The sequence below is a fragment of the Oratosquilla oratoria genome, chromosome 23 (assembly GCF_046742065.1).
Source record: "Oratosquilla oratoria isolate Oo_2021 chromosome 23, ASM4674206v1, whole genome shotgun sequence".
NCBI lineage: Eukaryota > Metazoa > Arthropoda > Malacostraca > Stomatopoda > Squillidae > Oratosquilla > Oratosquilla oratoria.
This window is the reverse complement of record NC_134799.1, coordinates 14,945,430-14,961,695: the sequence shown is the minus strand read 5'-3', so window position 1 is coordinate 14,961,695 and position 16,266 is coordinate 14,945,430. Positions and strand designations below refer to the sequence as shown.

Genomic DNA, 16,266 nt, shown 5'->3' with positions numbered 1-16,266 from the left:
ATTTCAGGACTATTCATCACCAAAAATATTGTCAACAAGCTTCCTCCCCCTCCCCCTGACCCGACCTCGTGTCAGCCTCAGGTCAACTAGGGCTGGGGCAGTGATGTTTTGTATTTTCTCGTGTTCCCTTTCTTTTGTAAGAGGTTGCTACTTAAGATAGCCTCCTCCCTGCCACTTTGTACTACTGAAGAGGATTGCAGGTAGCAATCGAAATATATAGTTCCGCTTACGCAACTCTTTCTTTCGTCCGACTGTGGTGTTAGTTGTGATTTATAAATGTGTTACTACATTTCTCACCTGTGATATGTATGTATATATATATATATATATATATATATATATGTATATACATATATATAATTATATATATATATATATGTATATACATATATATATGTGTATACATATATATAATTATACATATGTATATATATATATATATATATATATATATATATATATATATATATTCATTTATTTACATATCTCTTGGGTGGCAACGTTGCATGAGCCACGTTAACAAGTGAAATGGAAATTTAACAAGTTCAGTGTCTTTTCCTCAAATACCAAGTCCTTTCTTACACCATGCAGTCATATTATGAACATGCATATACATATTCCATAAATAGATAACACACAGACGAACAGTGATACAGATTGCCATGCCTTGTTCATCGCTAGATGTGTGAGCAAAGGGGGTTCCCCCCCCCGGGCCACGCCAAAAGGCTCAAGTTAGAGTCGATTGACTACAGTGCTTGTGAATACACGTGTATCGTGGAAATACTTTGCATATCTGCAGTCATTTTATTTGATTTAATTATATTTCTTACCATAGAATGTCTGGCGTTCTGTGGGACCTTTTTTCATATTTTGAATATTGCAATAATACTTTAAGAGGGCAAATGTGATTTTAACAATGTACGTGTTTTGTCTATTTTGTTCTCTTAAAGGCATTTGACGATAACAATTCCGCTTGCCTCCGGAGCGAATGTGTAATTGGTTAATTATTTCCTGGAAAATTTCGATTCCAGCCTGCTCCTTTGAAGTACAGTATTCGTCATTAGAGGTCAACCAGCCTACGGAAGATGAACATGACTACATACAAGAATTCCTGGCCTTTTTATGAGACTCAAATGAACTTGCAGGGAACTCTTAATTAGGCGGGTTTCGACCCTTAGGTACTTAGTTCTTGTGTGAACAATCGGTTGTTATCCTTGTGCGCCCAGAGCATACATTTACTGTTAATTTCCATTGCGAGTTCTATGCCAGCATGCAGAACGCCAGGTGCACGCAGACATCAAGGCAAGTTGGCCCATTAAGAACAAGAAGTTCCTCTAAGACAGCGTTTCCTAACCTTTTCTGACCCTGGCACCCCTATAGTCAGGTCTAGACAGTCTAGCACCCCCTAACTTTGGTTAACATCTGATTACTAGAAGGATAAATGAACGTGAAGTGTTGCCATGCATTCAGCACTTCTTAGCATCCTCTTAAGTTTGATTTCAGCACCCCGAGGGGGTACTAGCATCTCAGGTTAAGAAACGCTGCTCTAAGGCGTGTAAGGTCTTCTAGCGTCAACATGAAAAAAAGTCATCAAAAAGACCATGAACCTCTCCTGGGTAATGACTATCCTATTTAACCCGATGGGCCGAGCAATAACCCAGTGGATACCGTTTTGAACTAATGAATAAGTGGTCGTGAGTTCGAGTCACGGACGACTAATAAAACCCAGCGGCTTACAGCACTTGACAAGGCTTTGCACTATCATGGGTTTATCGCCTCCCACTGCGTGGGAGTAAGATAGCGAGAGGTGATCAGGTCGACTTACATATTTTTCCTGGTTAGATCCAGACAACTTCATTCAGTAGAAACGAGTCTTTCTTCGCCAAATAGAGATTGACTGCATCTACGCTTGTAAATATGAAACCAGGTGAGAGGGTGAGAGGTCGTCGAGGCAGGTCCCTATTTCACACTCGCCTGGGGGCACGGGGGAACCAAAGACTGTCCACAACTAATAATAATAATAATAATTGTAGAGCAGCTAATTACTGAACGGGTATAAATGTCGAGAAAATGAACAAAAAACGAAACGAGCCATTGGGAATGTCCCCCATTAAATTTGTTTTCAGCTTTTTATCTATTTTCGTAGTAAAAAAAGTTTCATGCGTAGACAAAAACGAAATAAGAAGAAGACCAGTGTTATGTCCCTGCTCCTCCCCTACACACGCGCAATCTACTGCGAATAAGAGTTTGAAAGAAAAGACGAAGAGGATGAAGAAGAAGAAGAAAGAAATCTTTGGGTCATGAAGCTGAACGGAAGAGATTTTTGTTTTAATCGAAACAGGATGTTGTCGTAAAGGAAAATGTCCTAACAGCCTCTAAAGTAGTAGTAGTAGTAGTAGCAGTAGGAATAATATGGGCTTACGTAAAAGGCTTAGCATTTGCATACATCCTGGAAATATTAACTATCGAGGAAATTATTACATGTCTCGGGGCTTACTCGACAAGAAGATTTGATTTTGTATGATTTTTTTTGGGGTAAGATCTTGGACTTGTTTTTGTTTTGTTTTCCTTTTTCTGATGAATACTGGAAGAGAAATTTCATATTACATACACCGATTTATATCCACAAGTTGCGTCCTGTGATGTTTCTGTAGAATTCATTCTTGCATACGCCATCTGGATTTGATATATACATGTGAGCATTATTGTTACTATGGCAACGTGGATTTGTATCTACAGGTTTGTTCAACTGTAGAAAACTGCTTGGTCCTTAGTCATTGAAGAGCTTGAGGGATGCTTCTGAATGCAGCGAGTACGGAAAAAGAACTTAGATGAATAAAGAGGTATAGCTGACATGTCGTGTTTTCATTTCCATCTTGTAATAAAAAAAAAGTAGTATTGGAGAGCAATGAGGCTCTTGTCTCAATTTAGATAATTGGTTCTTAACCTTTTTCAGTGTCCTTAGTACCTCTTGATATCCCAGAAAAAAATTCTCGTACTCCTATTCCAATACAAATACAATGCAAACATATGAAAAGGATTAGTAATACAAACCTTGCTGATAAATGATTAGATACATTCAATTACCAAACAAAAGTATTTTTTTTATTTCAAATTAAAAATGTCAATTAGTAAGAAACAATGAATGTACATTATGCTTTCTAATGGTAAATATACAGAACCATAGCACTGGCTATAATGTCTCGTAACCCCCAGGGTTAAGATTTCGTACCCCCATGGGGTTACCTGAGGTACCCCAGATTAAGAACAACTGGTTTAGGGTAACCCTCGAGGGAATCTACGAGGTTTAGTGCGAGATATTATGACACGAAGTATGATGATATTTGGAAAATGCAGTAAACCTGAGGGGTATCTGAGATACTCAAGGTTAAGAACCACTGGTTTAGAGTAACCCTCAAGAGAATCTTCGAGGTTTAGTGCGAAATATTATGACACGAAATATGATGATATTTAAAAAATCGGTAAACCTCCGATATATCGAACGAACAGCGAGCGTTAATTTGACAGAAGCCAAAACCAACCAAAAGGCAATTACCATGAATCATTTATTTTTCAAAGGATAAACAAAACAAATGAAGTTTTATTATTTATTTATTATTCATATTTACCAAAATATTTCCCATCTGAAAATTAGAGAATGACATAGATGGTTCTAGTTGTTTATATCATACCTCTTGGATTTTTTTCAGGGAAATGTATATATATATATATATATATATATATATATATATATATATATATATATATATATATATATATATATATATATATGTACATATATATGTATATATATATGTATATATATAATATATATATATATATATATATATATATATATATATATATATATATATATATATATATATATACATTGCATACCTGACACGGTCTCCTCTTTATCTCTCTTTCATCCTCTTTTTACTCTCATCATTTCTCAGATACCATGCTCCCCAATCTCTCTCTCTCTCTCTCTCTCTCTCTCTCTCTCTCTCTCTCTCTCTCTCTCTCTCTCTCTCTCTCTCTCTCTCTCTCTCTCTCTCTTTCTCTCTCCCTCTTTCTCTTTTTATCTCTCTCTCTCTCTCTCTCTCTCTCTCTCTTTCTCTTTTTATATCTCTCTCTCTTTCTCTTTTTATCTCTTTTTATCTCTCTCTCTTTTCTTTAAAAGAACTCCTCAGTTGTACCTTTGTTAAGTTATCACAGTTTATTTGGAAAGTCTTGTTTCTTCTCATTTAGAGAGCGCTTTGTGAGATAACTAATTAGCACCAACATTATGAAACTAGAAATTAAACGTTTCTAGGAAACAACAGGTGAATGACCCATGGATATACTTGGCTCTGAGTCACGATGGTAGTTTAAAACACTAAATGCATTGAAAGGAAACAACTCACGCTAGAAATAATGGAAAATGCCCTACGTGATATCTCTAATAATCATGAGCAATATTTGTAAAAGGTCACAAATGCATAGAGCGCAAAAAAAAAAATAAAAAAAAAAATAAATAAATAAATAAATAAATAAATATATAAAAAGAAAAAAAAATCCGTGCGCCGCAAGGAGTCCGTTCAGGGTGGTGCAGAAGTGGGCATCCCCTGAGTGCGACGTTGCCAATTTGACCACCAATTATGAGATCATCGTTGTCAACCTACCCACCCCATCCCAACTGCTTCACCTGTGACACCTCGACGTGGCAGCATGGGAAGGAAAAAGCGATGTTGCCACGTGTCATACAATTGATTCAAACCTTTGTTACAATACTAATAATTGATACCCATTGTACTACACATTTTCCTTTACTAAATATAGAATATAGAAAAAATCAAATAACACATAGATTGGAAATAAAAGAGAGAGGGAGAGACATGTATTAAAGCTGATTTGGCACATGGCTAGTGGTACATCATGACGTATGCTACACTCTGAACGGACTCCTTGAAGCGAACAGACTTATAGTAATCATAACACAACCAGTGAACTAACTTAACTTTCACCTTTAACAGCATTTCATAAGTGACAGAACTTCTTCTCATCCTTGGCTAGACCCATTATATGAGCTATAGCCTGATACTAAGTAAACCCTTACATATCCAAGACAGCAGGGCTGAACTCTTAGTAATGGTTTCAATTTAACAAATTAGGGTTTAACAAGGAAATAGGCAAGAACTGGCTTACCAATAGAGTGCTTAACGAATGGAATAGACGTAGTAACCATTAAGTGAACTCTGAAACTATTGGTTGTTTTAAGATATGATGATGATTGTTTAACGTCACAAACTCCCCCCTACCGGAAGGCTAGGACGGTACCCCTCACAGAGGGGTTTGTAACGTGGAATTTAATGAGCCATGTCCTTGGTTCAACTTCGCCGGTGGCAGGATTCGAACCGCCATCCCCTCGACCTTCGCCTCAAGTAACGACGCCCTAACCCGCTCAGCCAGTGAACTTCCTCTTTAAGAGAAGATCAGATAACTTTATGGAAAGGGATAACAGGTGGTAAGGGACATTGAACTGCCTAGTGTAGGCTTTATGGTCTCTTACAATCTCCTCCATTCTTATGTTGTTAATTGATTTTTTCCTCTGGTACCCGTCGATAGGCTATTTTCGTTCATCTTCTTTACCTCAACTTCGGCAACGGAGGGGAAGGTGACCCTTTCAACAAAGAGTCTCCCCCCTCCACGAGCAGTGTCCGCCAATCCTGAGGACCTCTCTGATGTCATACTCGAAGAGCTCGAAGTCAAGCTCGTACTTCTGGTAGACGGCGTGGATGACGTCGGGGTCCAGGGTGGAGTAGTACTTGGCCAGGTTCTTCAGCCTAGAAGACTCCTCCTTGTCTGCCGAACTGTTCTGCCAAGGAACTTGTTGTTTGGTAAGCAGTCCCAGACGATACCATAGGTACTGAGGAAAGACGAAAGGGGAATTGTTGGTTTGAAAAAGAAAAGAAACTTCATGGTTAAGTTTCGAACCTGTCATCTGAGGAGCAGACTTGGTAGAAAATGTTCTGACTGTGCTCCTGATGTCAACCAAACGAAAATATGTAAATTACGGTGTTGGGTCCAAAGATTTAAATGCAATAATACAAATACACAAAAACTCGATAAAGTGTGGTCAAGAAAGCTCAGCCGTGTTCCAACACGTAAATAGATTTAATCACCGTATGGACTGGGAAAAATCCGAACTGATTTATGAATCAGGCTGTGGATTCAGAAGGAAATTGGTTGAATCCACATTAATTGGGTATTTGCCCACGATGAATATTTCAAAAGGTCAATGGAGCTCAGATATAGTATCAGGATTATTCATCACCGAACAAATTGTCAACAAGTTTCCTCCCCCTCCCACTGACCCGACCTCATGTCATTCTCAGGTCACATAAGGGTAGGGGTAGTGACATTTATTCTTTTTCCAAGTTGCCTTCCCTTTGCAAGAGGTTGCTATTTAAGGCAGTATCCTCCTTCCACTTTGTACTTCTGAAGAGGATTGCAGTTAGCAATCGAAATATATAGTTTCGCTTACTCAAATCTTACTCAAATCCCATCAAGAGCCCCAGAAAGGATTAAGACCCTACTGGCAACCAGCTTAGGCCATGAGGGTCCAAAATTTTTCAACACCCTCCCAAAAGAGGTGAGAGAGAAAACCAAATACTCGGTGGATAGCTTCAAACATACACTGGACAGGTTTCTGCAGAAGGTACCAGACAAGCCTCCAGTTCCAGGCTACACCGCCATCGGTAGTTTTTTTTTTTTTTTTCTCCAAACTAAATTTCAGACCAACTGGCCCTCGCGAGGAGGGACAACAGAACTGGCAGCAGCGGTCGTCCACTACGAATGTGAGGATCGACCTCGGAACTTCACTAAATAAGTAAGTTGTGATTTACAAGTTTTCTTTGTTTTCAAAAGGCAAGCAAAGTGCTGACTTCGGAATGTCTTACCTTAAAGTCATCTGCAGCTGTCTCTAGCTTAGCAATAATGCTGTAATTAATCTGACACGGGGAACACCAGAACCAATAAGGCATCCAATGCGATGAAAAGCTTGCTAGAGAAAAAACAACAACAACGTACGTATGTATGAAAAAAAACTTGAAAGAAGAGAGAGGCATATGTAAGCAAGTACAGTATATAAAATTCAATACAACACCTAACATTCTCATGAAAATAATAATACATTAATCTACAAGTAAACTAAGACAAAAAAAATACTTACAATGTGTATCACAGTAAAGAACATATCGAAGAAAATCATTAAAGGAAGGTATGCTCACAGCATCCCTATCGTAAGGTCTCCCCTTCCTGATTGCGTTTTCTCTATTTCTTTGGTTTTCTCTAACGAGAGCCAATCTATATTCACGTTGTTCCAATGTCTCCGTACGGGGACTTGATAGCAATGCATTTGTAATATCCTCTTGTCGAAGCTGCTTCATGCATTCTGAGATGTCAATCCTGAACGCTAACAAAGAGTTATCTTGAGCTTTAACAACCTGCAAGAATTATGGAAAACGTCTACATTAAGCCGAAATATTCATGTATAAAAATTAATTTGCCCGTGTATATTTACCTGGTTGCATTGTACAGGAAAGATGTAACACTTGTACATTACGTAGAGTTTTCCTACACCTATCATACCTAGTTTTTATCATTCGATTTTCAGTAGCTGGGACGATATCATTTAAGTTATTTCAGCTATGCATCTTTTGTGTTAACCATTTCTCAACACTTAAAGTACAGCTTCCTTCACTTTCATCCCATGACCTGCAATAGTATTCACCTAATTTTGATAAACGTGGAAGGGTTTATACTCGTGAGGCCCTGTCTCTTATTCTACAACTGTTACACCTCGCTTTGAAACCCCCAAAGGATCTAGCTTCTAGCCCATTCCAGAAGTTAACGCATCGGTATGGGAAGCTGCGTTTCTTGACATTGTTCAGACATGTGCGTGTGTGGACGTACACAACTGTATATGTGTGTGTGAGTGGGTGTATAGGGACGAACATGCATACATACATACACACACACATACAAACATACATACATACATATATACATACATACATACATACATACATACATACATACATACATACATACATACATACATACATACATACATACATACATACATACATACATACATACATACATACATAAATACATACATACATGCAAGCATACATGCATACATGCATACATGCATTCATACATACATACATGCATGCATACATACATACATACATACATACATACATACATACATACATTCATTCATACATTCATACATACATACATACATACATACATACATACATACATACATACATACATACATACATTCATACATACATAAATACATACATGCATACATACATACATACATACATACATACATACATACATACATACATACATACATACATACATACATACATACATACATACATACATACATGCATACATACATACATACATACATACATACATACATACATACATACATACATACATACATACATGCATGCATACATACATACATACATACATACATGCATACATGCATACATTCATACATACATGCATACACACATACATACATACATACATACATAAATACATACATACATACATACATACATGCATGCATACATACATACATACATACATAGATACATACATACATACATACATACATACATACATTAATTCATACATTCATACATACATACATACATACATACATACATACATACATACATACATACATACATACATACATACAGTACATACATAAATACATACATGCATACATACATACATACATACATACAAACATACATACATGCATACATGCATACATTCATACATACATGCATACATACATACATACATGCATACATACATACATACATACATACATACATACATACATACATACATACATACATACATACATACATACATGCATACATACATACATACATACATACATACATACATACATACATACATACATACATACATGCATGCATACATGCATACATACATACATACATACATACATACATACATACATACATACATACATACATACATACATCTATATACCAAGAGCTTTTTCCCCCTTATAAGGGAGGTAACCAGCCAAGGCAAGCAATCCACTCCCACCCATTCTACTCCCCTCCATCACCCTTGTTTCCCTCTCCTCTTAGCTCCGCTTGGATGAAGGGTCATCCCTATCTGCCCACATGCATAAAATCAGGCCTTCTTATGGCCATGACAAACAAGACTGACCTTATCTTTGTAGGCTGAAAGGAGCCTTTCGAAGGGATTCCTCACAAGAAGGAACTTGAAGAAGTACTTCCGGGCGAACGAAAATTCCAACTCAGACTGAAAGTAAACAGATTGATAAATAAAGAAGTACATAAATTGATTAACAAAATAATTAATACAGAAGTGGAACAAATCGCTAGTAACAGCGATCTAATTAAAACAATCAGGCCCGGCTGTAGCCAAGATTTTGAAGTGTAGGACTCACGTTCAGAGGGACCTGCGTTCAGTCTCGCGACGGCCAGAATTGATTGTTTGAAATATATAAGTGTATACGCTAATAAGAACACAGGTACGTGTGTTCATTTATGCGAAGTAGACCACTTGGAAAAAAGAAACTAATGAAGCAGAGCGCTTTCGTGTATTACATCCAGTGCAAAAAGTACTTTTTGCACTGGATGTAATATACGAAAGCGCTCTGCTTCGTTAGTTTCTTTTTTCCAAGTGGTCTACTTTGCATAAGTGTATGTATGAATACATATCTTTTATTAATATCCCAATTGAGCTTGGATGAAGTCAGGTTAGGTAAGGTTAGGTTAGGTTAGGTTGAGTTAGGTTGGGGTAGGTTGGGTTGCACTGGGATGTGTAAGGTCCGGTCAAGTTAGGTTAGGTTAGGTTAGGTGAGGTTATGATAGGTTAGGCTCGGTTAGTGCTCCTGTTCAGAAATCGGGGAAAGGACCTACTGGGAAAGAATTCTGTTCCACTTACGTTGACGACATTGCAAATGGTTCTGAGTCCAGCGAACGGCTTTTTATCGCAAATAAATGTTAGAACATTCTTAAAAAAAGAACGACCAGAGGAAAAAAAACAGAGTAATTCTGACCTAGAAAGAGCAGGGAGGATCCATTTCGGGAACAGATCCAAATATTATGCAAAGACTGGGAGAAGTTTGGGATGGAAATGTCTCCGGGCCCGCCGTAACAGCCTCGATGGAGTCTGCTTCGTCTCATCTACATTTTTTGTCGATTAGCATGCATAGACTTTGTATCATTCCCACGCAAGCCAACTCCTTATGCAGCGACAGTTACATCACTTGCATGTCTGCTAATGTGCATAAGTCTTCACGTACCCAATGCATTTCTCTAGATAAGGTTAGGTCAGGTCAGGATAGGACAGGTATTACCAAGTATTGGCTGAGGTTGACAAAAGACCATCATTTTTTGTCAGTTAAATCTGAAAGGTTAGTATAATAAAACTTATTAAAATCTCACCTCTGTGTTTATGTATATATATGTATATATATATGCATATATATAAACAGTATATATGTATATATATATATATTTATATATATATATATACGTATGTATGTATGTATATACATATATGTATGATAAAATCCTTATGAAAGGTAAAGACATGAATAGTTTACCAAGTGAAGCAAGTACAGTGAGTCCTCCTTATACAGTAATTCTTTATCCGGTAAATTCACATACATACATACATATACCAAGGCTTTTTCCCCCCTTACAAGGGAGGTAGCCTTTTTCTTTTTGGCTACCTCCCTTGTAAGGGGGAAAAAGCCTTGGTATATGTATGTATGTGAATTTACCGGAGAAAGAATTACTGTATAAGGAGGACTCTTTGTATATACTGACAATGTCCCTCGCGACCAACATCAAACTTGAGGTTCACCTTTGGACGGAAGGCCGTCGCCACTGAGTGGGGCGAGGTGTGTTTGTCCAAACGGCTCTCCAGATTCGGGTTCTCCGCCTTCAGAAGTGCCAAGATCAAGGACGTAGAAGCCGCTTTGTTAATGGGGCACGTCATGCTGGACATGGATTTCGCCAGCAGGAAGTGTTCCAGCTTCGGAGGCTCAGTCACGAGGTCTGCAATGCGTTTGAAGCTTTTTACTCAGAAACGGGGAAGTCTGTTCTAACGCTGAGATTATTAAGTAGCTTTAAAGGAACATATCTTTTCTTGAAGGAGGTGTAGACTATTAAGTAGATTTAAAGACACATATCTTTCAGTGAAGGAGGTGTTCGAATGACTTTAGAACCAAAGTTGTGGTTTTGATACTTAGAGGACGCGATGTATAGTATCAGTACTCTAAGGTCATGTTTCTCAACCACGGGTCCGCAGGATGGAGAACTCTACATGTTACATTTAATCCTGTCATGGCTCACTTCTTTTATAATTCATGATTACTCAATGTTTGTACAACGAAAACAAAATGATGATAAACACCAACTCCTGTGAAAAGAAAACCTTTAATTAAAAATTCTTACACACAATTGTGGAATAACTATACCCTATCTAATCCCGTCTCAAGGGGTCTCCTGAATGTACGAGTCAACCTAAGTGGTCTACAAAGCTTGAACGGTTCAGAAACACTGACCTAAGGGATACGGTGACTTGTATATACAAATGTTGCCGATACAAGTCATGATCGAATAATCTTTCGTTATAATCCCCGAAGACGAACCGCGGACAGAGTTCGAAAGGTCGGGAATGAATGACATATTTCCGAGTCTGGTATGTGTGTGTGTGTGTGTGTGTGTGTGTGTGTGTGTGTGTGTGTGTGTGTGTGTGTGTGTGTGTGTGTGTGTGTGTGTGTGTGTGTGTGTGCGTGTGTGTGTGTGTGTGTGTGTGCGTGCGTGCGTGCGTGTGTGTGTGTGTGTGTGCGTGTGTGTGTGTGTGTGTGTGCGTGTGTGTGTGTGTGTGTGTGTGTGTGTATGTGTGTGTGTGTGTGATTCACCATGGTCTTTGGATCACGTGCTGGACTCGTGATCCGGGAGAGAGCTCAGATTTCATATATGACCGATCTATGGGTAATTCTGTGACCTTACACACACACACACACACACACACACACACACACACGACTCCCCGCCCACGAGAGTTGGAGTAACAACCCGCAGTGCAGCGATAATGAAATTATTTAAGCCCCGGCCGGGATTCGAACCCGGACATCGTAGTGGCAGCCGGGTGTGTGCGTGCGTGCATGTGCATGTGCGTGTGTGTGTGTGTGTGTGTGTGTGTGTGTGTGTGTGTGTGTGTGTGTGTGTGTGTGTGTGTGTGTGTGTGTGTGTGCGTGTGTGCGTATGTGTGTGTGTGTGTTTGTGTGTGCGTATGTGTGTGTGTGTGTGTGTGCGTGTGTGTGTCTGTGTGTGTGCGTGTGTGTGCGCGTGTGTGTATCTGTGTGTGTGAGTATGTGTGTGTGTGTGTGTGTGTGTGTGTGTGTGTGTGTGTGTGTGTGTGTGTGTGTGTGTGTGTGTGTGTGTGTGTGTGTGTGTGTGTGTGTGTGTGTGTGTGTGTGTGTGTGTGTGTGTGTGTGTGTGTGTGTGTGTGTGTGTGTGTGTGTGCGTGTGTGCGCGCGCGTACATGTGTCTGTGTGTGCGTTTCATTGGAAACTGCATGACTTTACAACATCATTCCAGGTCTGATAGAATAACTATTTGTAAATACGTCGGATACTCTCTGGCCGAGCAGTTTAGAGCGCCGCTACTTGTGGCGGAAGTCGAGATGACGGCGGTTCGAACCCTGCCGCGAGCGAGTTGGACCAAGGGCATGGTTCATAAAATTCCACGCTACAGTGTCCTCTGTAAGGGGCACCGTCCTTGCCTCCTGATGGAAGAGGAGGAGGGAATTCGCGACGTTAAGCTGTCTCATTATCAAATGCGTTTCTGGTAAGATGATAAATCAGCCTTGCTATTGGTTCCTCTGATTTATATATTGAAAAAGAAATAAATTCGGAGATAGTAAGTTACACTTTGCAAGCCAAACGAAGCGAGTTTGAAATACTGCTTGGCAACGGCAGAACCCATACATCAATTGTTCAAAATCATAAAATACACAATTCCTCCCACTAGCAACACATAAATCAAATGCTTTATGCCAAATCCTCCGAATACTCATTCTAATTTACTGGTCTGGAAAGTTGATTCAGGGTAATGTAATTACGAAGCGTGGTTGAAAAATATAATCCAAGAATTTTTTTTTTTTTTTTTTTTTTTTTTTAAAGACTATGAATAGCGTTAGATGAAGATGCACCACCTGTGGATACATAAAAATGATCGTTACGACTGGAAATGGGAGTTTGATGTAGACTGCATTGTGCCCCAGTGACGTCATCGTAAATATGCTGGTCTCGGGTTCGTATCCCACACTCCTCTCTGATTCCCACCCGTGACTGTTACCTGCCCCCAGCAGTCAAGGGGCATAGGGCAAAGGTGACTGCTTCGGCCGCAGTTATTCAGCGTCTCCTGGGGTAAGTTTCTCACTTTCCTTGTATTTGTATGCACAGGGAGAAAGATTGACAAAAGACAAGAAACAAACAACCCACCCACGCCCACACCCACACACCCACACACCCACGCCCACCCACATCCACCCACGCCCACGCCCATCCACATCCACCCACGACCATCCACCCACACCCACGCCCAGCCATACCCACCCACCCACACCCACCCACGCCCACCCACACCCACCCACGCCCACCCACCCACGCCCACCCAACATTGAAATTAACACCCACACAATCCACTCACACCCAAGACTTTCGAAATACTGAGTACGTAACCGTACATAGGACTCTTACATTCGCATTCAAGCGCGTACTCACACACGCGACTCGTGGCGCGGTGGTTACAGTTCCCGCCTGCCACTACGACGGTCCGGGATCGAATCCCGCCCAGGGCTCAAATAATTTAAGTATCGCTTCCCTGCGGGTTGTTACTCCAACTCTCGTGGATGTGGAGTTGGGTGTGTATGCGCGTGTAAGATCACAGCATTACCCATACATCGGTCATATATGAGCTCTGGGCTCTCATCCGGGATATTGAAAACTGTCAGTCACGAGTCCAACACGTGATCCAAGACCATGGTGAATCACACGCGTTGGCGTCGAAACTATTGGCTGTCTAAAGAGAATACGAGAACTTTATGGATGGGGATGACGGGTGGTAATGAACATGGAACTGCCCAGTGAAAACCTTATGGTCTCCTGCAGTCTTTTCTATTCACATGTTATCGTGCCTTTAGGGATAATAGAATAGCCTGGCGACAGCATGATTAAAAGGACAAGTACCACTCAGTAGGGAAGGGGTTACGGAAAGCAAGGGTGATACCCTTTGCCGGTAACAGAGTTAAGATGCTTTGCTATGATTTGCCTCCCGATTTCGTTCGTTAGTATATTTGCTTGTAGCAAGGTATATATATATATATATTTTCCGCCAAGAAAATCGGATATTACGTTCATGTATTATAATTTACAAAATTGATATCTAATTTTCTAATGCTATATCGCGTAGTTGTGCGCAACTAAAATAAAACCGTTATCCACCACAGCCAATAGTGGGTGACGATCATCCTACATCATGGCATCGTCCTATTTGGGTCAATGCCTTGGTTTTAGGCTCAGTTAGAATAATGATCAACCTCGAAGCAAAACATCCCCATTCAGGAACAAAGAATTAGTGCTCTAAATAATCGTTTGACGATAATCGTTGAACCATGGACGATCATCGTTGAGCGATAATCGTACAGAGAAAAAGGTACCTATATGCCTTGAAGGAACACGGTGACCAGATTCGTGATGTACTATTTGTTCATATTGAGAACATCTCTTTTGGCCAAGTAGATCTTATCATCACGGTTTGTGTGTTGGGTCAATTAAAGAATGCCCCCCCCCTAGCCTGATCAACTGAACAACATAGGTTTGGTAAGTTTAGGTTAGGTTAGGTTTGGTGAGGTTAGGTTAGATTAGGTTAGGTAAGGTTAGGTTAGATTAGGTTTGGTAAGGTTAGGTTAGGTTTTGTAAGGTTAGGTTAGATTTGGTAAGGTTAGGTTTGGTAAGGTTAGTTTAGGTTTGGTAAGGTTTGGTAAGGTTAGGTTAGGTTAGGTTTGGTAAGGTTAGGTTAGGTTAGGTTTGGTAAGATTTGGTAAGGTTAGGTTAGGTTAGGTTAGGTTAGGTTTGGTAAGGTTAGGTTAGGTTTGGTAAGGTTAGGTTAGGTTAAGTTTGGTAAGGTTAGGCTAAGGTTAGGTTAGGTTAGGTTAGGTTTGATAAGGTTAGGTTAGGTTTGGTAAGGTTAGGTTTGGTTTGGTAAGTTTAGGTTAGGTTAGGTTTGGTAAAGTTAGGTTAGGTCTGGTAAGGTTAGGTTTGGTTAGGTTAGGTTTGGTAAGGTTAGGTTAGGTTAGGTTTGGGAAGGTTAGGTTAGGTTTGGTAAGGTTTGGTAAGGTTAGGTTTGGTAAAGCTAGGTTAGGTCTGGTAAGGTTGGGTTAGGTTAGGTTTGGTAAAGTTAGGTTTGGTTTGGGAAGGTTAGGTTTGGTTTGGTGTAGAAAGTATACCCCAGGAACACTCAATTGTACAATCTCCGCCCCCAAGCACGTGTGTGTACGCGTGTGTGTGGATTCTACAATTGATGCTACGTGTTCATATGCTACGTGTTCATATGCGGCACCAAAGGAGGAACTTACGAAAACGGTAATGGGTGGGCGTGTTAATGGGTAGGCGTGTTATTGGGTGGGCGTGTTATTGGGTGGGCATGTTATTGGATGGGCGTGTTATCGCGTGGGCGTGTTATTGTGTGGGCGTGTTATTGGGTGGGCGTGTTAATGGGTGGGCTTGTTATTGGGTGGGCGTGTTAATGGGTGGGCGTGTTATTGGGTGGACGTGTTAATGGGTGGGCGTGTTATTGGGTGGGCGTGTTAATGGGTGGGCGTGTTATCGGGTGGGCGTGTTAATGGGTGGGCGTGTTAATGGGTGGGCGTGTTATTGGGTGGGCGTGTTAATGGATGGGCGTGTTAATAGGGGTATTGATCATAGGAACGCCGCCCATTTTTCACTTCCATTCACTTTGCGTTTTAATCTATTTGGCCGAGCGGGTTAAAGCGTCGCTATTTGCGGCGGAGGTCGATGTGGCTGTAGCTCGCACCCTGCCGCCAGCGAGTTGAACCAAAGGCATGGTTCATTAAATTTCACGCTACAAAGTA

General features: G+C 40.2%; 1 protein-coding gene across 1 annotated transcript in view; it reads right to left on the bottom strand.

The window, feature by feature from the left end:
- Positions 1-4,328: 4,328 nt before the first annotated feature.
- Positions 4,329-16,266, bottom strand: part of LOC143037715 (uncharacterized) — a 13,897-nt gene continuing 1,959 nt past the window's right edge. The window contains exons 2-6 of the mRNA XM_076206257.1: positions 10,929-11,159; positions 7,736-7,761; positions 7,217-7,490; positions 6,945-7,048; positions 4,329-5,911 (exon numbers count right to left, since the gene is read on the bottom strand). Coding sequence (XP_076062372.1) covers positions 5,669-5,911; positions 6,945-7,048; positions 7,217-7,490; positions 7,736-7,761; positions 10,929-11,159 — 878 coding nt within the window. The 3' untranslated portion in view covers positions 4,329-5,668. The remainder of the gene's footprint in view (positions 5,912-6,944; positions 7,049-7,216; positions 7,491-7,735; positions 7,762-10,928; positions 11,160-16,266) is intronic.